General features: G+C 42.4%; 2 protein-coding genes and 2 long non-coding RNA genes across 14 annotated transcripts in view; 2 read left to right on the top strand and 2 right to left on the bottom strand.

Annotated features, from left to right (window-relative positions):
• NEK1 (NIMA related kinase 1) overlaps positions 1–2,027 on the top strand; it is a 50,648-nt gene extending 48,621 nt beyond the window's left edge. For all 10 annotated transcript variants that reach the window (XM_069786844.1, XM_069786821.1, XM_069786875.1 and 7 more), the window contains one exon: positions 498–2,027. In XM_069786844.1, coding sequence (XP_069642945.1) covers positions 498–511 — 14 coding nt within the window. In that variant the 3' untranslated portion in view covers positions 512–2,027. The remainder of the gene's footprint in view (positions 1–497) is intronic.
• LOC138686060 (uncharacterized) lies at positions 1,282–3,472 on the bottom strand. The gene is made up of 3 exons (XR_011325376.1): positions 3,036–3,472; positions 2,065–2,252; positions 1,282–1,723 (listed from the first exon to the last, which is right to left on the bottom strand). It is a non-coding gene; the product is annotated as an uncharacterized lncRNA (long non-coding RNA).
• Positions 3,473–3,659: 187 nt separating this feature from the next.
• Positions 3,660–17,692, bottom strand: LOC138686061 (uncharacterized). The gene is made up of 4 exons (XR_011325377.1): positions 17,056–17,692; positions 9,082–9,184; positions 6,622–6,761; positions 3,660–4,432 (listed from the first exon to the last, which is right to left on the bottom strand). It is a non-coding gene; the product is annotated as an uncharacterized lncRNA (long non-coding RNA).
• A 340-nt stretch (positions 17,693–18,032) lies between these two features.
• SH3RF1 (SH3 domain containing ring finger 1) overlaps positions 18,033–21,385 on the top strand; it is a 90,406-nt gene continuing 87,053 nt past the window's right edge. Inside the window, exons 1-2 of one of the 2 annotated variants that reach the window (XM_069786788.1) lie at positions 18,033–18,178; positions 19,717–20,205. In XM_069786788.1, the coding sequence (XP_069642889.1) occupies positions 19,819–20,205 (387 nt within the window). In that variant the 5' untranslated portion in view covers positions 18,033–18,178; positions 19,717–19,818. Of the gene's footprint in view, positions 18,179–18,373; positions 18,543–19,716; positions 20,206–21,385 lie in introns of those variants that run through there. The other variant, XM_069786798.1, reaches the window with a different exon arrangement.

Raw genomic sequence — 21,385 nt, 5'->3', positions numbered from 1 at the left:
TCAGACATTTAAAGTATATGTAGTACTTTAGTACTAAAGTACATAAAGAACTACATTTAAAGCAGTTCTTTAAATTTCAGATATTTAAAGGAAAAATCCTGTGCTAATAAAGGTGAATAGAGGACAAGTGACAGTCAGAAGCATGTTCATGAGCTTCTGTCTCAAAAGTTTTATATCCTTGAAATAAGAAAAGTTAGGAAAAAAAAAATCTATATTGCTCTTTACCAAGAGGATTGTTCTAACTGAAGCAGGCCACTTGAGATGAAACTATCTTAAATTCACTAATCCAAGAAAGACAACCTGTTGTTCAGTATTTGTACACATAGTGCTTTCAAGGCAGTTTTGGTAACAGTCAACTCATTGGTGACCAATTTAATGAATTCTTGTAGCATTGCCTACTAAATTGTGGTTTCTAGTTTGTTTAGTAAGCCCAACTTGATTGTGTGTGTTTGTCACTCCTTTTTACCCCGTCTCTCTCCCTCTCCTGCTTTTTACAGATAATGATGAATAAACCTGACTCACTACATATCGGTGTTTGAAGTCTGCACAGCTGAATAACAAATTGTAGTGGAGAATGTAACATGGGGCAGGAGAAGCAAGACTTCAAAAAAAGAATATTCATTGTACGAAAAAGCGGAAGAACATGCCTTTTAAAACTGGGATACCGATACACTTCTCTTGTGTGTACTTCCATATTAAATGTTCATTAAATGTGTTCATTAAATATTAGATGCTCAAAATTTAAAAAGCAAAACAAAACCCAACAAAACAAAAAAATCCCCAAACCTGTAATTTCTCAAAGTCCAAAAGAAATCTAGAAAGGAATACCTGTAGATATTCTGATACAAAACTGAGACCTATAATGTAAAACAGAATTTCTGCCATATCAACAGTTGGCTGGTACGGTTAAGCAATTGGAAGCATTACTGTGTTGTGGAAGTACCCACATCTAGCTAGTCACTTACATACTTAAAATAGCCTCTCTCTACAGCTATATAAAGAAATTACTTCATTTTTATTGACCCTCATGGTTGTATTTTAAGAGCGTCTTAATCTAGTGGTCCAGTTTGAGTATTTCACTTTTTTCTTAATAAAAAAATTACTGTATTTTGAAGCTAAAAGGTTCTGTCACTTTTTAACCAGTGTCACCTGAAATATCTTAAATGGTGTTTCTAAATCAAGGCAAACTAGTACTTCAGCCATCATTGAAAAGTCTGGGGTTTTTTGAGATGGTAAAATTCAGTTGGAGCTGGAATACTTTTTTCCCAATATTTTTCTTCCTCTTCTCCTTCCCCATCCACACCCCTTTCCCAAAATCCCAAGTATTTAGCTCTTTTGAATTTTGTAATCTGATCAATGATAATATAGTCTGCTGTTGAAGTGAAAGGAGTGGGTTTTTTCCAGTTTGTTTTTAAATTCTTACTGTTGCACTCATGGCTCTAGCACAAATGGGGGAAAATGAAATATTGCAGGCACAAGTGCTATGTAATACTTCTCACCTTCTGGCTCGTGTTTTGTATCTTGATTTCCACCACCCCAAAAGAAAAAACAGGTTTCTTCTGACCCACATTTCCTTGTTCCTCCTGTAAAAGCAGTACTATACAGGGCAGATATCAGGTATGCTGTTGTTTTCCAGTCATCATCTCTGGACCAGCTTTATTGGCTTACCCATACAATAAGTCTCTTGTTACAAATCTGATGAACTGTCAAACTCCCAACTGCCCTATTGGAAGAAAAAAAATAGATTTTTTTTTTTTCCAGCTACAGCCAGTCACAGTCTAAAACTGTCAAAAGTTACTTTTCCACAAAGTAAAATCAAGTATATATATATATATATATAATTTAGAACTGTCAAAATATGTACATGATTTTTGTATAATTGTTTTATGATGTTGTTATTAAAGTTTTGCCCACTGAAAAGTGTTAATTTTTTTCAAACACATCCAATTCTTAAAGGTAGACCAAATTTAATCTATTTCAGCTGTATCCTGGGAACCTGTGATGAGAATAAAATGAATGATCATAAATGCCTTTAAGATACTAATTTTTTATATCCTTACTTACTTGATAAACACCTCTTGCTTCATCTGATGAGAAAGTATGGTTATTGTTGGAAACAGTGCTGGTTCTGTCCTATGCTGCTTCTCTTATCCTTTGTTTGTTTGTTTGTTTGTTTGTTTAAAATTCCCACAGTAAATTTGGGGGCTTTTCAGTAGGCTTCTCTTCCATTCCACTTTTCACTGCTGAATAATCTATTCAGAGAGATGATCCTCATGAGTTACATCATCGATGACATTTAGCAAACACACTCCAAAGACTTTAATAAAGAATGAGTCTGCATTATTTTCCCTTTTCAAGTTTGCTTTTCAAGTCATACCTTGCCCACCTTCTGTGGGAAGGGAGGACCCAAAACCTTTAGATTTAGAAGAATATAGATTAACCATATGGAAAGAAGAAAATACACCAACTGGTAGATTCTGCACTCTATGGTTTTGAATTTTCTAAAGGTGATACAGTCTTACTTAAGTTACGGGTTGGGGGGTGTTTAGTTCTTTTTAAATTGAAATCATACCATTATTGACATTCATTTCTTATGCAGTGTGCTGGCTTGCCTCTGGTAAGAAAAATGGGCATAATCTGCAGCCTTCAAGCTTTACAGACGTAGAGCTTTTTATCAATTAATAATTTGAATAATATGCGTAGATTGTGCACAGCTTTTCAAGAATAATCTTCAAACCTGCCAACCAATACTGGATATCCTTGAAATCCCTCAAGAGCTAATTTAAAAATGACACAGTAAATAAGTTTGCTAAAGAAATACTTTTATCTGAACTTGTAAATCCCTATTTAATGTACACTGTAACGACATCAAGGACAGTGTGACTTCAGGATGATTTATTAGTCTGTATGTAATAACTTACTGAAATTAGTTGAGCATTTGGCCTGTCTTTATATTACATTTATTATAAAGAATCTTCTGTTGCATTCTAGCAGCAAAGTGAGGTATATAATGGTATTTTTGGCACAAAACATACTCTGTAATCTATTTCACATTATGTCCCTGTCCTCAGTCTTTCTTCTTGACCCCTGCAGCCAACCGCAGTTCAGATAAGGAAACTTAAAAAAACAAAAACAAAAAACCCAAAAGAAAACATGAACAAACAAAAAACCATGCATCCACCCCTCCCAAAACACAACCCCAGAAAGCCAAACCTGTAATGCCTCTATTGTGCTGCCCTGCAGACATGATTGTAGTCCCCGACACCAGGGGACTACAATCCTGGCTAACTGCGCTGTCTGTAGCTGTGTGTCCGCCTGGGGTTTTCCGACCTCCAGCAGAACGGAGGAGAGCCCCAGCCGTGAGGCGGCAGAACTAGAGAGAATGTGTCCTCGGGGCCTGCAGCGGGAAGATGGAGTCTCGACTGCTAACTGGCTTCGTTTTGAGCCGAACAGGTACAGTCATCCTACCCTGAGCATCGGTGCCTTAAATCTTTTTCAGAGAACAGAGCCTGAAGACGCTTTTGCTCTTCAGTTTGCTGAACTTTGTGTATTTGGGGTTACTACTAGAAGGTATGCCAGAAAAATGTATTGCCTGGCCAGGCAACGCGAACCGAAGCAGATCACAAACGTTTCTGCGGTCTTGTAAGCGAATGGCGTACCATATTGCTGACGAGGTTCTCTATGCTCTTGAGACATCTACATCATTTATCAATAATTCTTATTTCAGCTTTTAGTGCTTCTGTCTCCCTCGTGCTCCGATTGGTGCACAAACGCTGCATGTTTAGTCAAACGTGTGTTCTCTACTAACCCTTTTCTTCTGAAGCTTTACGAGCGTGCCTAAATCTGTTGAAAACTTACGAAAATATTTTCGTGAGATATAGTTTTTCTCACGTCTGTTTGCAGAAACGGGAAACTACGCTCCTTCACAACTCTGACTGTCCCCCACTGGGAGTTGACCTGCGCCTTCCCAAGATGGCGGTTACAATAGACGGCCCCCGCCCCCGGGCGTTTGTCACGGGGCGGCGGTGCCGCCCTGCGACCGCCAGGTGGCGGCATAGCGGCGGGCGCGGCGGGGGGGCGGGGCCCGCCCCGGGCAGGGGCGGGGCTACCTGGTGCTCTAGGTAGGGTCCCGAAGCTGGTCGACGGCGAGTCTGAACCAGCGCGGAAATTCTTAAGTTCCCATGATTTACAACTATTTCCTTGTACAAGGCCACGTTCTGAAACCCTACACGCGAACACAAACGTTTACGAAACGTTACTCACAAATAATTTACAAAGCAAAGATCCAGAGAAATACATAGAACTTATTCAGCTGGGTAACAAGCTTTTAGATAGAGCAGAGCTTCTCAGCTTGTATCAGTCGTGCAATCCTTGCGCTCCTTTTCCTGGGGGATCGGCGGGATGGCAGGGTACGTCCAGTTTCCCCACATGCCTAGGTGCAAATTTAAATAAAACAAAATATGACACATGTAGCACAGTTACGGTGTTGTGCATGGTTGGACTCTGTATCGACCTTCCCCTCGGCCAGAGGGTGGGGTAGAAGCGTGCCCCTGACTAAATTACTGATTTGACTTTTATCTCTCCACTAACAGCGCCTCATCAAGGCTCAAATGTAGTTAGGCTCTGCTTCATTTTATTAACTGTGATAAACCAAACACAAATACGGAATTTGATTTTTCAATCCTTTTAAACATTTTTCTTCCTAAATAATTGTGTGCTTTCTCAAACTTTACTTTAACACTTGTTCATTCATGAGCCATGTAGACTAAAATTTAGCATAAAATAGAAACCAATGGTTACCATTCCTAGAACGTTTCTTTTTGCCATTTTTATTCATAGTTTAGATGAAGCAATTTGCAGAGTTTAAGTACTAGTTTTAAAATCCATAAAGAACTTCTTCCTTTAAATTAAATCTGTGTGTTAATGCTAGACAGACTTCAAATGCATTTCCAAGTTGGTATGTTTTCCAGCTGAGCTGACGAGTTCATCAATTCAAATAGTAGCACTTTGAACAGTTGGCTTGTGCAAGAGTCTTAAAACATTTCTTCAGCAACTAAAACCTTAATTGAACTGCTTCCATAAAGATATATTAATTTGTAGTTACTTGTGAGCCACATATATAGGAGTTCAGCTGCTTCTACTAAATTGCTTGCCTTGAGCACCTCTGATCTGGTGTGCCCTTCCAGATTTTATTTCCAAGACATTTTTAAACCAAGATAGGATTTAGCTAATTCCATTAACTCTCTTTTTAACAACACAGTTTAAAAAACTCACAGAGCCAGAGACTTGGAGAGTTTTTTCACATTAGCTGCACATTAAAAGCCAAAACCAGGCAGGTTGCACAGCAGGGAAAACTCCAGCGAGGTAGCATTTGCTTAGTTTCAGGATGGCTGTGACAGTTTTTTCACAAGTCATCCCTGAGGTTGATTGTATCAAGCGTGAGGCTGGGGCGTTGCATGAGTCACTTCTGCTTGGCTGATGGATGTTCCCATAGGGACTATAGTCAGCCAGGACAAAATACAGTTCCGTTTTAAATAGTGCTGTGGCTCAAGCTGATGCAGACATGCTCTGCGGATAATGGAACCATAATCAGGTCCTCGACATACCCTAATTTTTGCTGTATCCTGCAGACAGTCCTGACAGTAATCTCTTCTCAAGGGGAAGGGATGAAGTACGCATTTTTGCTGTATCCTCAATGTAGGATAAAACTTCCCCACATTCAAATTTTAGGCAAAAACCAGCTATCTTAATAAAATTTTAAATCTCAAGCAATACTTCAGGGATGCTATTTTTTCCTTCCACCACCTTCCCCATCAGGAGTTCACATTGCTGTTTGGTTTATTGCTGCTAGAACTATTTTAAATGCTATCAGAGTAGTTTTGCAAAAAAGAGGTACGCAGCCTTTTTCTGAAGAAGTGATTGATTTGGTGGGGATACAGAAAAGACAGAAAACCTGAGATGCCATTAATGATGAGCTAGAGGTCTGTCTACTGGGCAGCTATACCAGCGTGACCACTGGTTACAGGGTCCGTCAGGCTCCTTTTTATAAACTGCTGTAGCTGTTGTACTTCCTCTAAATTCTGTTTCTTCCTCTGTATTGAGCTGTAACAACTCTTGATAAAGACGTCTAAAAGACAGTAGTAAAATGCATCTAATTGGCCATTATTGTAGCACACTTAGTTGATCCTTTGCCACTGACGTTAGTTTTGATAACTTACATGGCAGTTTGAAGTGTTTTAGTCTTGTTCTTCAAACTTTGTAAGAGGAAATCAAAAGGTGAAGATTATGGCAGTTGAGCTTCTCAGTAGAGTAAATTTGGACTTAACACTGAACATACTTTCATGACTTTTTAATTCTAAGAAATATTAGTATATTTTATTTTTTCATGCTTAATAGTTTTAAAGCCTTATTTAGTAGATCTATATTTTACTGTTAGTAAACATATATGGAGAGTTATTTCCACAGCAGTAAAACATCTCTAATGTGATTTTTAGCTACAAATAATATAGCAATTTTTTTCAGCTGTTGAAAAGCCTGACTGCACTTAATTGTATATCCGGTTCCACCATGGACTTCAGCACATCAGTTAATGATCACAGCGTCCTGAAAAACTTAACTCACTGTATTCACTTAATTCACTGCAGTGCCTCCTTTCCTCAGATGACCACTGTTGCTTTCTCTACACTGGGCAATCTTGTTTGTCCAGGAAGAGACTCCAGGAAATTCTGACTCTAACAGACAGTGGGGTTAAGCTCTGGCAGCTGGGGAAGGCAGCACAGTTTCAATCCTGCGACCTGCGACCTTTGTTAACCATGCAGTGATACTACAGTAAATAGTCTGCTCAGATCAGTAATGGACAGATTTTCCACCATAAATACCAGTTTGTAGCCGTACATACAATAGCGGAGCATGGATGAGCACATCAGAAGGCCTCCCACTAGAAAAAAGCTTGAGTCAAATCCCACTGTGATCCGTTAAGATGCTCCTGTTCTCAGCTGTCTATTCTTTCCCTCTGCTGATGATTATCAGGACCAGCAGAATGAAACATGCGCCCACCCTCACGCTTTGGCACAAAGCATATCGTCGCTTGATTAAACTGCTGGGACGATGGGTTTGAGCCAAGTCACCAGACTCTGAGCTGCAGTTGGTGAGGATAGGAACACATCTTCCATTCTGCTTATTCTGCCACAGTGAAAGCAATCTCTGTCAGAAGGATGGGGTATAACAGATGGAGCTATAACTTATACCACTTTGCAACAGTTCCTAAAGCTCATGGGTCAAGGATGGTGCAAGACTGCTTGTGCGGTATTGGTAAGAGAAATTTATGTATGAACATACAACGTGAAACAGGCCTGCTGAGGAGCAAAATCTGCATAGTAGATAATGTTTATCTTGCGTTAATCAAGTCATAATGTACTTAACACTGTATTTGTTTTCACTTGCTGGCAAAACTCCCCACAGGTGTTTTATTCTGCCTTACAGCAGTTAAAAATGTGAGAAATGTATAAATATCGTTTAAAAAAAATCTAGTAATTGTGAAATTGCCTGGTTTATCATATGATAAACCATGGGGGCTTGTTAGAGGGATCACACTAATACACAGTGTGAAACAGGTCAGATCCCTTCCTACAGTCACTAGCTTTAGCAAAGCTGTCTTTGATACCTCAGCTCAGGTATTTTCAGCTTAAATGCAGAAGCCTTGCATACAAAGCCTGTAAGATGTGGGGTGTCTTTCCTGCCCCTCCATTCCTCATTTCTGTCTTAGTGGTGTCTGAAAAATGTGCTGTTCATGTACAGTTACACTGATGTTCATGGAAATTGCAGGTACCTAATTTCTGGAAATCAAACCCTGGTGCTTTTTCAGCCTCAGGGAACTGTATTTCCTTGCCATAGGATAACAGAGAGGTCAGAAGGCTTTGTGATCCTTGGACAGAAGACTGTGTAGAATAATGGAATGAACTGGGGGGAAAAAAATGTGCTGAAAGCATCTGGGAGTTTTTTGTGCATACTAGACAATATATTCTATACTCACTTTCTGTGACTAAGTTTACTGTTACCGAGGCCTAGGATTAGCCAAATAAAACAGCAGGGAAGCCTTCTCTGTGTTTCTTGCCTCCATTTCTCACTAACATTTTTACATTCACTCCCTCCCTCCCTCTTCTAATGGAAGCTGGGGGAAAAGTGCCGAGTACAGCACTAATGACATGAAGAAAAACACTGAAGGAAGCAGCAGGGAGGCCAAGGTTTCAACCACTCTCCCTCCCTTACCCAGGAAAATTTCAGTGACCTCTTGACACCTCCCATGGGAAACTTTAAATTGACAAGAGTATTTGCCAAGTAAATACAAAAAATGGCATTAGAATGGTACAGTTTCTGACTTAATCCTCCTAAAGTCAATGAAAGTGAGTTAAGGTTCCCGCAGCAGCTATAATGCAGTAACCCCATTCTAGATGGCAGTATATATGGATATGTATCAGGATTGGTTAAAAAACACTTCCACACACTCACTAGTATTCCCTTGGGAAACTGAAAATAAATATGCCAAAAATTAAGTTACAGCTTGTTGCTGGATTATCCTGGTATTTTGGTTAAAAGTACTACATTTCATATTACGGAACACTACCTATAGTCAAAACGTTGTTCATTTGTCCTATGAAAACAAAAGGGGAAGACATTTCAAGTTCTTTATACCCTGATTGTTTACTCTGCCATGTTTTTGCTGGGGTAAGTAAGTTATTCAAGAATGATTGTTGGGACTCCTGGAAAATACTCTGACTTTATTATCTGCCAGCTGCCAATTTTTCTTCTGAAATCTGATGATCAGGAATGGAGGGATATTAGGGTACACTGCATCTCAAGCATCTCCATACCATTTCTCACCACACCTAGAGAATGCATCGGCTACCCAGCAACACTTCCTGGTCATTACTAACTCTGATCCTGCTCATTAACAGTATTGCAGGAGCCCGGTCACTAGACTGGAGATCTGTGGTTTAGTTCTGGGAATTGTCCCTTTGTTTCCTCCCCAGCAAATTATTTAATTTATCCTGCAGAGATAACTGCATCTATGCCAGTCATTACCTCCCCTCATTTGTCTTGCCTTCTCTTATCTTTCCAGTCTTTTTCGTTATTAGTTGCGAAGTCTTCAATGTATGAGGTAACCCTGCCTTCGCGCTCCCCATCCCTGTTATACAGAAAAGGAACAGCACAATAAATACCATAAATAAGAATGCTTCCAGAATGCAGTACCAGAAAAACGCTCACTGACTAATGGCAACTAGCACATAAGAAAATACCTAGCACAGACCATTTGCCAACAGCTCTTTTGAGCACAGCTGCCTTAGCTATATTTAAGGACTATGACATGGATTAAAAATACATCCTTTTTTTAGTGTAGGTATGACCTTAGAGAAGAATGGTGGTAGAACTGCATTAGCAGTTCACAGTGATGCTTGCAAACAGGTTTTTGGCACACTTAACCATTGTCAGTGCCCTAGTCACATCCACGTGCAGAGAGTTGCTGTTGGCATTTTTGGGGACATGCGGGAAAACATTACTTGAAAGTGAGTTTGACTATAGCTCATATAAAGTGTGTATTTAAGAGGTATTTAAGGGCTGATTCTTAGCTAAAGGGATGGAATCCAGCTGCCTGTTTTCTTTGGCCCCGAGAGTCAAGTTTGATATGATTTAAACTTTCAGAGCTGGCTTCACAAAGAAACAGCTAGCGGGTTGGTTTTGAGGCTTTTTTTTTTTGTTTGGTGTGTGTTAGTGAGTAAATATTTTACAGCCCAAATTCCTAGTTCCACAAAATCAGTGACTCCAGGCTGTGGGACAATATAAGTAAGCACAAAGGCTGGAATTTATTGCTAGTAATGATCTATGAGATAAGATTTTCAACTAAGCCTGTGCAGAGAGCTCTCTTGCCAGATGTGTGGGAGTGAGAGTGACACAAATGTACAAAAAAAAAAAAAATCTTTGGCAATCCCAGAGTGATTATATAGCCTTGTAGTGCTAGCAGCCTCAGAGAATTCATTTTGCGTCTCAATGTCTTTGTCAACTTAAAAGCTAAGTCCCAAGCTTTATAAAAGAAATCCAAAGTTGTGCCATGAATACTCCATAAATTTATCTCACTTCCTTAATCTTATTTTTAACAAGGAAAGTTTGGGGTTTTTTTTTCTACATTCCTTGTTTGTAAAGAACTGTGGTAGCAGAATGATAGGAGAGATTCTGCAAAAAATCACTGGGGAACTTGTCCCTTTATTCCCTTACTTTTCATCCCAATGTAATTCAAAACTTTCCTTTGGAGTCAAGCTACATTGGAAATCCTTGGTTTTTGCTTCTAAGATATCACAGACAAAAACAATGGTACATGGACAGTATACTGATCACATCCAAACCTCTGCCTACCTCCTTTCATAAGCGTACCAGAAACTGCAGATACTGAAGCTTTAAAGGAGCTTCTGTACCCTTGAGACGACACAAGAAGTATAATTTGTGCTAACGGGAAAGCAACTTTCCTTGTAGCTGAGTCTACATTCCACAAAGGGATGCTTCACTCAAAGAAAATGCTTTACCTTGGTATAAGGACACTGCTTTGACTAGATTGGAATGGAAATGTTGGTGCACTTTAAATGCTGTAACACATTTTAATCTTTTTATATCCTAGTACATAAACTCTTACAAAACCTACCTCATCACTCATGTATGTTTGATACCACAGCAAAACTGTTTAAGTGTGGCAGAGATGTTTGAAAAGTAAACATGCTGATAATTCTACTTGCCTGTCAGATAGCTCAGCCCAGCAGTTTTAGTAGGAAAATGCTATTTTAAAGAAATAAATCTTTTTCAAAAAACTAGCTGAGCATGGTTTTAAGAACTAACATGACAACTCTTTTTTTGTTGTTGTTTTTGGCAAACTATCAAATTGTTGCAGCACTCAAAATTCTAAAATGGCTTGGTTTAGAATTCAAACAAGCTAGCAAATTCTTCATGTAGATTTTGCTCTAAAAACACGAGTTTCATGTGGAAAGATGTCACATCTTTACCCTGGAGCATCTTACCAATCCCTGCTCCTAAGCCTGGAAGTGTGGCACAGCTACGTTCAGACTGTTCTGGGACAAAATCCAAATCAACTCTCACTGCAGAGGAGATGTAAGTGAGGGGAGTATGATGCTTTTCAACAGACTTCCCGATTTGGACAGTAGGAGGAACTGCAGGACTCACCATAAAACACACACAAACGACAGTACAGACGTATCTTGGCCGTTACTATACATTTCTCATGCTTTAATGACCACAAAAGCACAAGCATTTTTTAAGAGTTGCTCCTCCGTAAATGCACTTCCAGTAACTGCTTTTATTCTAAGACATACATTAGGTGTTTGTTAAAACATGCAGAAATTTCTGAGTTTTCATTATGTTGTCGTGCAGTTGCCCAAAAGAGAAATAACATCGCTTACATCACGTGTCATAGAGCCTATGCTCAGAGCGGACTTGAAAAATTCTCATTTAGAAAGCCTGAGGGGGTGCTTAGTATGTTCTGAAGATATTTGGTGTGAAAAAGTGAAGAGGTCTGAGATTCCAGCCTGCTACTTTTTGGAGGATGCTTTTCTGAAGATAGGACCTCGAGGCTTTGGCCAAGGATGTTTGCTCTAGGAGGATTAATGTGAATGCAGGACCTGTCTAGATAAAATAGCACAGTGCTGTGAATTCTTCCCTATTCATGAAACTTATTGACTAGCTTTGTCTGTCTCACAAGATTTTAGAGAGTGAAGCTGTAGTGCATTTCTAAAAATACAAAATACAACAAAAGACAGAAACTAGGAATTGTACATCTGACATGATGGATACAGACTTCTCCCAATGCGCACAACCTCCCTCCCTCTGCATAGTCTACATGCAAAAGCGTCTCTGACTCTCCTCAGCAGTTCCACCTCCTCCTATCTAATATTGAATTTTTTTGTTCAAATAGTATACATGCCAAGTATCCAGTCTCCAGACATTCAGCTTCTTTCAGATACTTTGGTAATGAGGTGTGGTAATGAAGACTTAAGTAAACTTTTATGAATGTTGAACATCCTTTATGATGTTTCGCTTATTTAAAAAGAAAAAAAATTGTTTGGGCCCCACGACTCATCTCATCTGTTTGGGTTTTGAAAGCTCCAAACATTTGTCACAACCTTCACCAAAGATAAAACTGGAGTTTAGTCACTCCAGCCCACTGTCACTCAAAGTGGTTGATTACAGCTGCCTGATCTCAGTCTAGAGTCAGTAACACAATAATTCTACTTAAACATTTATATAATTATTGGTTTACTGTTCATATGAAACAGCTTTACCCTGTGTCTTGTATGTAGCCTTTGCAAGTGGGGAAAATATCAATAGCTTTTTAATAGCTCAAAATTTGCTAACAATATAGCAAACTATTAAAACAGCATGGAAGTATTCCAAAAAGTCTAGGGCAGTCAGTAATTCTAAAACTACATCCTGAATCACTTGGGAATCTTTGGGAGAGCAGATCTAGATCATACTGAGAGATACCTAGGAAAGGATTGAACAGAGAATCTGGCATCCTCCATCCCCACAGGAATCTCCCCTGTGGGCACAGCACTAACTCTAGAGAGGCAAAGGAGCATTGGGACATACTCTTCAGCCACACAGATGAGGTCTGCGGCTTATCAGCTGCATGCAAGGATGGAAAAAGACAATTTGATTTTAGAATAAACTTATTAAGAATGGATTCTAACATTTCTGTATCTCTTCTAAAATCTTCACAGCTGTGCCACCTAGCTTGATTTCTTTAAATGAACATTCTCCTTCGGTTTTTCTTTAACCTTGTTTGTAGCACCGGAAATTTCAAGCTTGCTGGTTAATGAGATGCAGGCACTATGTTCCCATCAGTGTAATGATCATCTAAATCAAGTTCTTGACCACCTAAACACACCAACACCTTACTGCATTTCTACAAGGTACAGCTGTGGACACTGCAGCTAGGCTATCTGGATCATAAGCACCCGTAAGCCCAGTAAGTGTTTTCCTGTGACCAGCCTGGTGGAAATGTCTTAAGGTAACAAAGACCTCACCTAAACACTGAGAATTTGTAACATGTTTGCTCTTTAATGCCACAGCCACTTTTTCTGTTGCATATTCCCTCATCGTGACGTAAATTATTACAAAAGCATCAATATTTGCAAAGGTACGATCCCATCTTCACGTTGTCAGAGCGAGCTAGTTCATGACATTAATACACAAATGATACTCTCCTCAAGAAAACAGGAAACTAAGAAGCAATCAAAAATCAAATGTGATCTCTGTCTTGTCAGGTTTGAGATGCAACCAGGCAACTCTTGTCTATACCCCAAGCTAGATGCCTAGAATACAGAATAAAGATGTAAAACTAGAAGTCAAAATGTACTGAAAGCACAACCCATTTCTCCTGCCTCCTCACAAATAAAAGAACAGCAGAGATGCTTCTGGCAGGATGCAGAAGCCTTAGATGTACCTTTGTATTACAGTCATTGATTTAGTTACGACTAGTTCACAACACAAAAAGTGCAGCAGGGGCAGCGCAAAACTCGGTTTGCCAGCAAACTGACTGGATCAATATCAACCATGCTGAGCTCAATGCTGCTAGAATTCCGCTACTAGTAACCGTGCTAGACAATTTAAAGCTAGAGCTAACTGCAGCATAGACATCTCGTTGTAAAAAACCAAACCAAACCAAAAAAAACCCCAAACCTAAACCAAACCACAATCCCCTCAACCCCCCAAAAACAAAACCACAAAAAAATCTCCAACTCTTTCATGAAAAAAGAACAAACTCCTTGAAGAACATCCTTGCTCATTTCCACCAGAGACTGAAGAAAGTTGGCCACGCTTCGCAATGTGCTGTACTTGACAATAAAAAGCCAGCAATATCAGCATGGCCATCAATGGTAAACTCTTACTACATTGATGTCAGTGGGAATTTTGTGTGGCCTTTGAAAGGAAAGTGCCACTGCAGCTCCAGGGGTCATTTTACAAGGAAATAAGATCAACCTTTTTGGTCTGTGCTCGAGATCTATATTGCATGGGAAAAATGGGCTAATGTGGATATTACCAATGGGGAAGAGCATTCTGACAAAAAAAAAATAGATATAAAAATAGTTCAGTACAAAGAATGTATCTTACAACAAAAACATGCTTATTCTTCTCATTAGAAATAATCTGAATGTTAAAATTCGTTCTTGAACCTACAAATAAAAAAAAAAAAAAATCGGTCTATGACTGCCACAAGACACTATCTTCTGCTGTATTTTCTTTCTGATAAGGACATAACACTTCTTGTTCCATGATTCCTATTGCCTTTGAGTCTTTTGTAGTCATCTCAAGATTTTAAGGATGGAATTCACAAATAAATTAAATATACTTTCATACGTTTATTCTCACAGGCCAGGGTTTCTCTACACAGCACTCAGTTTTGTTTTATGAATCCAAATATACAGACTGCTAACATGACTTTTTCAGGCACACAGGTTATCCTGCCATCAGGGTCACAATCTTCAGGCACATTTTGCAGCATTAGAAAGGAGACTGGACCTTGTTTTGTTTTTCAGTGCATTAGTGTATTTTAGTGCATTTAATGCTTTCCTGCATTAGTTTACAAATGTCTGTGTTTCAAAAGATTTGCATGCTAACAAGTGGAATCCTACTCTAAAATGTCTCATACTACTTCTTCGTTAAATTTCCTAAGGAACTAGATGTAAATGAGCACAGAGTGCATCTCTCAGCCCCTCTTCCCAATTATTTATAATTCGTTGGCAAAACCCGACAGAATATTTGTAAAGATATTAAGATTCTACAGGTTTTATGGAAAACAGTGGTCATAGCCAGAAAAGATCTAAAATTTACTGTCCAGCCTACAGAAAAGCGTGCAGCAAAGGTCAAGTTCTCTCTTCTTGTTAGCTTGCCAACTTATCAATTAGCTGGTGTTGCCCAAAGCCAGGCACAGTATACACTGCCTTGCATTTTAAGGACAGAGGAAAAACTAAAGATACTTGGAAACATGATAGAAACAGGAATTACTGCAGTAGGGTTTAGGGAGGAATATAAAGTATGATTGTTTTGGCAGAGAGGGCTGAAGACATGGGAGGAGGCTGGTTGGTCCACAGAAGAAAAAGAAGGTATCGGCAAAAGGGAAGGAGGAGCACAGAGGACACAGTAGGTTTATTGCGCCAAGGATGCTGGGCACAGAACACAGAAAAAAAAGAAAGAAACCAGGCGTTACCAGTTCTGCTACTGACATTGTGTCTTTTGCTGTTCTGCCTATTGCCCTTTGCTTCTTCCTTTACCCAATGGCTTCCAGATGAAGAGAAACAGCATAGAAAGAAAGAAAGAAAGAAAAAAACCCCCAATGCTGGAGAAAAAAAAAAGTTTGTGCCTGAAAACCAACTTCAGAAGTATGATTTATTACACCAAAAACATGTAAAATATATTTTCACAAATACAAACAAATATTAATAGACATTGTAATCATAGAAATACAGGGATTTGAGTAACTGGAGGGCCTCTCTTCCTTCAAGTCTGTGTTTTTAATGGTTCTCTGCCCTGTGCAATCTCTCCATTGCATCAATTACTTAGTAAAAGTTGTGCAAGGAACTAATGAACTGTACATAAGAACGGAATGGTGTCAAGAAGGGAGGTCTCCTCATGTAAAAATGTGCAAAGTGTACAGTTCCCTGCTTGTGGCTGGAAATGAGAATGAATAAATGCTTCAGTGTAACAGTAATTCTGTTGCTTTCAGTCCTGGCGTCAGACGATTGCAACCACTCCGAGACAAACACTTCATCCGTAAGAGGGCAGTGGCGTACACCAGCACGCACACGCACAGTTTTTTTTACACAGATTATATTTGTTTGAAAATTAACTACTGCTGCTGCTCAGGAAGTAACATATTTATCTGATACTCTTCAGAATGTTTACTGCTTTGGCGAGTATCCCACAATATATTTAGTATCTTGCAGACTTTACAGAAAACATTATCAAAGACCAGCCCTGATAAAGGGCTAATCTTTTTATCCTGCTTCCCTGAACTTTCATCTTGCTTCCCTGGTGCACCACCTGTATTGTAGATTCCTCTACTGTTATAATAGATATTTTACATTCCTTAGACAGCAAACTAAGTTTAGGCAACAATAACTGCATTGCTTACAAAACTATGCTGGAAAGGCTGGCAAATTATTACCATGCAACTTTGATGAGATCTTTTGGAAAAGCTAAGCTATGGCCAAAAGGGAAATTCAATTGTGAGATGAACTTTTGTTTAGATTCAACAAGTCCCTATTTGAAACATCCTGATTACCCTTCTTTCTGTAGCGGCAGTGCTGACACGGCAAAATAGAGGAATCCTATGAGACATGGGAATATTCTTAAGTATCAAATGTTTATACCCTTCTCTTCTATTTATATTACGATGCTCCCTGGAAAGCGCAGACACAGACCAGAACCCCATCTGTATCAGTTTTTCTAAACTCCAGAATTCATGGGGGAGGAAACTTTGTTTCTTAATGAACTGTAGATATTTAGGGCTTCCAATATTTCTACTACTACTACTGCTACTACTAAAAAAAAATAAAACCAACAGAGATGCATTCAGCGTGAGCACTTATTTGGAAATCCTAATAACCACAGAATAGAGAACACCGTAGGAAACAACCAAGCTAACAAATCCAGAAAGCAAGACAGAAAAGCCTGTCACGGTATCAACTTACACAAACCTACACAACCCATGAAAAAAAAAACCAAAAAACCCCCACCAACAAAAATCAAAAACCCTTTTATATGCACACAAAATTGTCTAAGAATGACAAGAAACTTGGATAGCTCAGAACTACACACAAGAAGGAAGCTTTCAGGATTGCTTCCTTTTTGAGTTGCAGCTGATGAGGTGATTAACTGAAACGTACACGTTTCTCTAGATTTTTTTCACCATCCATTGACAAGGTGCCTCATCTGATTAAAAAAAAAGGCATTTTTTAAAATTAATTTTTTTTTAATTTTATGGTAATTTGCCTCTACCTTAGGGTTTACTTCCTCCTTCACTCCCACAGCCTCGTAGAGAAGTCTTTCACAAAGCAAGCGGTTCATCTCCTGAACGCAGGTGCCCGTGTCACCAGCGACACCGCACCACTTCGGGGGCAGTTTCTGCCCTCCTCACTGGGCAACTTAACTGAGCAACGCCGACAAGCAACTGTGCCACCCTGACAGGGGCACGCACACCCGAGCTTAATGCGTTACGCCGCACTCGACCTCGCCACGGAGCGACCTGCGAGGGCACCGCTGCCCCCGAGGGCAGCACCTGATGCAGCAGGGCACCCCCCACCGCGGCCTCCGACCACCGCCCAGAGGCGGGAAGCGCCGCGACTGCCCCGCGCCCGGCCTCCTCACCCCTTCCCACCACCGGGACGCTGCGCCCTCCGCGCCGGGAGCAGAGGCCGTACGGCCGGGGGAAGAGGCCCGGGTGCCCCCGCCGGGAGAGGGAGGGCCCCTCCGCCCCACACAAGCCCGCTCCGCCTGAGGAGCGTTTCCCTGCCCGGGCCGCCGCCGGGCTCCGGGCACTCCGGCTCCTTCTTCCGCGAGGACTCGCAGCCCTGGGCCGGCACTGCGCGCCGATTTACCACAGAGAGCGGGAGGAACCCTCCGACCACCCTCCCGCCTTCCCCACCGCCGGCTCCCACGCTGTCGGCGGCAGCCCCAGGTTTCTGCCGGGCCGGGAGCGCCCTCCCCGCGGCGCGGCGGCGGATCCCCCGTCCCGGGAAAGCCCCACCCGGCACCCCGCGGCACCTGGCGAGGGGGCGGCGGGGGGGGGAAGGGGGGAAGAGCGGGCGGCCGTCACGGCCCGGCCCCGCCCCGCCCCCTCCCGTGAGGGGAGGTGCTGCCGCCGAGGGGAGGCGGCCCGGGCCGGGCCGGGCCGGGCCGGGGGCCGCGGGCCGCGGGGAGGGCGGCGCCCTCGGCGGGGCGGTGCCGGGCGGGGCGGTGCCGCCCCTCGCGTCAGCCCTGCGCGGCGCGGCGGGGCGGGGAGGGGACGGGAGCCTCGGCGCTGCCGCGGCGGGAGCGGCACCGGTGGGGCCGGCGGCGGCGGCTCCTCACGGGAACAAAGCGGGGGCGGCGCAGCCCGTCCGGCCCGCTGCGGCGCCACACGGTGAGAGTCGGGCGAGGGACGGGGGAGGGGGGCGGTGCTCGGCCTCCCCGCGGACCCTCCCGCGCCCCCTGAGGGGCGGCTCGGCTCGGCTCGGCAGGGGCCGCAGGCCCGACCCCCCCCGCCTTCACCCTCCCCGCCGCGGGGCGGGGTGACAGCCCTCCGCCCCGGGCCTGCCCCCCGCCCGCCTCCTCCCGCCGGCCGCGGGATGCACCTCCTGGGGCTGCCGTCGCCGCTCACCCCTCTCCCCTGAGGGGCGCGTACCGCCCGCCGCGGGGTCTGCCTGCCTGCGAATCGCTTTGAAAGGGAGGAGCGGGGCCATATAAATAAATAAAGGAGGCGGGGTGGACGCGGAGCCCGAAAGCAGGTAGGTGCGGGGACGAGCGCCTGGGCACGCGTCCGGCGCCCGGGGAGCCGCTTCCGCAGGCCGGCGGCGGGGGCTGGGTGGAGGCGCTCAACTTCGCCCGGAGCCTGGCCCCGGCACCCCCGGCGGGTGGGACGGGGCTGCGCGGCCGGCCGGGCCCGCCGCCGGGCCCCCCGCCGCGGGAAGCGCAGGGGCAGCGGCCGGGGCCCGGGCTGGGGCTGCCTTGCCGCGCCAAGTACGCGGGCGCGTAGCGGTGGGGACTGCCGAGCTCAACAAGCCGGTTTCTCGCCTGGGGAGCAGCCTGGTGCGACTTCCCGCAGAATGATATTTTTCAGGGGGCTTCTTCGGTGGTGGGATTTATTTTTTTTCTTTCTTCCCCCCTCCCTCCCTCCCTTTTTCCAAGCCCCTCGCTGCCTACACACAAGCTGGCTGAAGGCTTGCCTCTGCGGCTGCATACGCAGCGCTCGTGTTGTCCTAACGATATGGCAGTAGCACTTCCTGCTGTAAATCACTTCGCGATAGTTTTTTGAAGCGCTTCTTAAAGGCGGCACTGCAATGAACCCTCTTGTCAGTTCCTGCAGCAAGCTTGAAACCCGGTGAGCTAGAGCCCGTTTTCAAGACTGGGGTGTGTAGTGTGCTGCTGTTACTTTTCATAGAAACGGTAGGTCTGTAGTCCACTGTTGGCTTGGTCTCGGCATAAATGTAATTCCCTTTGCTACGCCCTACTGGTGTACGCTCTGTTGTTTTGGACCCAGCTGTAGTCACCTTCGCTGCCGTCTTGTTGTAAAAAAAGCTGGTTTCAAATAAATGTTCGGAGATACAGGTGTATTAAGCAAGAACTATGAAAAGCGAGCTTTGTTATAAAGCTGTACCGGATAGCTCATCATTCTGGAAAAATTTGAGAAGATAGAATCACTCAAGATTAAAATTTATGGGGACTTGAATTTAAAAACCGTTGCTGTTAACATTTGTTTATAATAGTTCACCTAAATAGATATATTAATGTAGATTGCTATTATTATTTGTTGCTATTTTGATGTTTCCTTCATTTATTGAAAATACCTGAGTTAATCTAGAGATCTTTTATTTTGCTCTTTGTATGAACATCTTCATATAACGTAGTCTTACTGACTCTCTTTCCAGCTTATTAATGCCTTTTTCCCTCAAAAAATTTCAGAGCACAGTCAGAAGAGGAATGGATGTAACATGATATCCTTGGAGTGCTCAAAACATACAAATTCTGCAAAGATTTGTTTTTTGGTTAAGTAATACAAAGAAAATGGATGAATCAGCTTTGCTGGATCTGTTGGAGTGTCCTGTTTGCTTAGAACGCCTTGATGCTTCTGCGAAAGTCTTGCCTTGCCAACACACGTTTTGTAAACGCTGTCTGCTGGGCATTGTGAGCTCTCGAAATGAGCTTCGATGCCCAGAGTGCAGGACTTTAGTGGACTGCAGTGTTGATGAACTTCCCAGTAACATTCTGCTTGTCAGGCTACTGGATGGCATCAAACAGAGGCCTCGAAAACCCGGCGCTGGTGGTGGGACTGGTAGCACAAATGCTTTAAGGGTCCCGATCAACACTGTAGCTAATTGCGGATCAAAGGACCTGCAGAGCTCTCAAGTTGGACAGCAGCAAAGGGTGCAAGCACGAAGCCCTCCTGTTAGGGTAGGTACTATGTGATGACGGTATTTTTCCTGCACCATTTCAAAATGGTTGATGGCCTCTGCTTCAGGATAAGGGCAGTCAGATAGTAAATACGGCAAAACAAAGCATTTTTGAGAATTGTTGTAGTTTTCTAGCAAAACACATCGGTGTTCTTATCAGTATTGGTTTACTGTTATGTAAATACCAGTAATAATACTTCCTTATTAAAACTCTCAGTTGTTGAGGTAAGGAGCAGAAAAGCACCTCAATACCTTAACTGTCGTATTAAAAAGGAAGAACAAGATAATTTATGTGGAAAGCTTAAGTAATTGTTAAGGATAAACATCTTGTGAAGAGCACTTGAAATTGTTCTTGATTTGTCAACTGCAAGATTAGAGATTTTATTTTGGCTCTTGCGCTTTCTGTAATGATTCCGGCTATCAGTAAATTTCCTTTGAGTTAGATACAATGAATGTTAAACATGAGCAGGGAAGTTATGTTCTTGTTGAAGTCAATAAAGGTTTTGCCTTTGGCTTCTAAGGAGCTACATTTTTACTTCTCTTCCTTTAAAAAGAAATCTTTGAATTACTGTGGTCTGATAAGTTATTTGTACTGTCAGTCCTCACCCCTTCTTTAATTAGTTTTTCCTCAAAGTATTTTTTCTAAGTGATGCGGAAAATATGTGTACTGTGATGGGAAGACATTGCCTGTACTCCTGTTCCTTCCCAGGATCTATGCAACTCGTAGACTCTGTCATACCTTTATAATCAAGACTCAGTAGTCTTATTTACGACTATCTATTCTAGAGCCTGTATCGGGAAATATAGTTTTATGAGATGACTGACCTTGCTCTGTTTTTTCTAATGACAAGGCAGAACAGCTTCTCTGAAAGGGCTTGCTGCCCGCTTTGTGATGCTTCCATATTCAGAGTTCCTGTGTTTGAAGTGGAGTTTCTGAATGGTTTAGGTGGTTTCCTTGTCGTGAAGTCTATTTTATTTTTAAGAAATGTCTCAAGGAGATCCAAGGAGAGGGCTTAAATGTGTATTTGGCAGGACTAGTCTTTATTTTAAAGTATAGCTGAATGATTTATTTTCCTTACCTGATGAAGGAAGCCTTACACTGATTTGTCCTCAGCTGTACTTATGTGATTGGAATCTATCTAAAACATCCTAGATATACCTTTTAAGATTGCAAGGGGATT

This window comes from Haliaeetus albicilla, chromosome 1 (assembly GCF_947461875.1).
Source record: "Haliaeetus albicilla chromosome 1, bHalAlb1.1, whole genome shotgun sequence".
Lineage (NCBI taxonomy): Eukaryota > Metazoa > Chordata > Aves > Accipitriformes > Accipitridae > Haliaeetus > Haliaeetus albicilla.
This window is presented reverse-complemented; position numbering and strand designations above follow the sequence as displayed.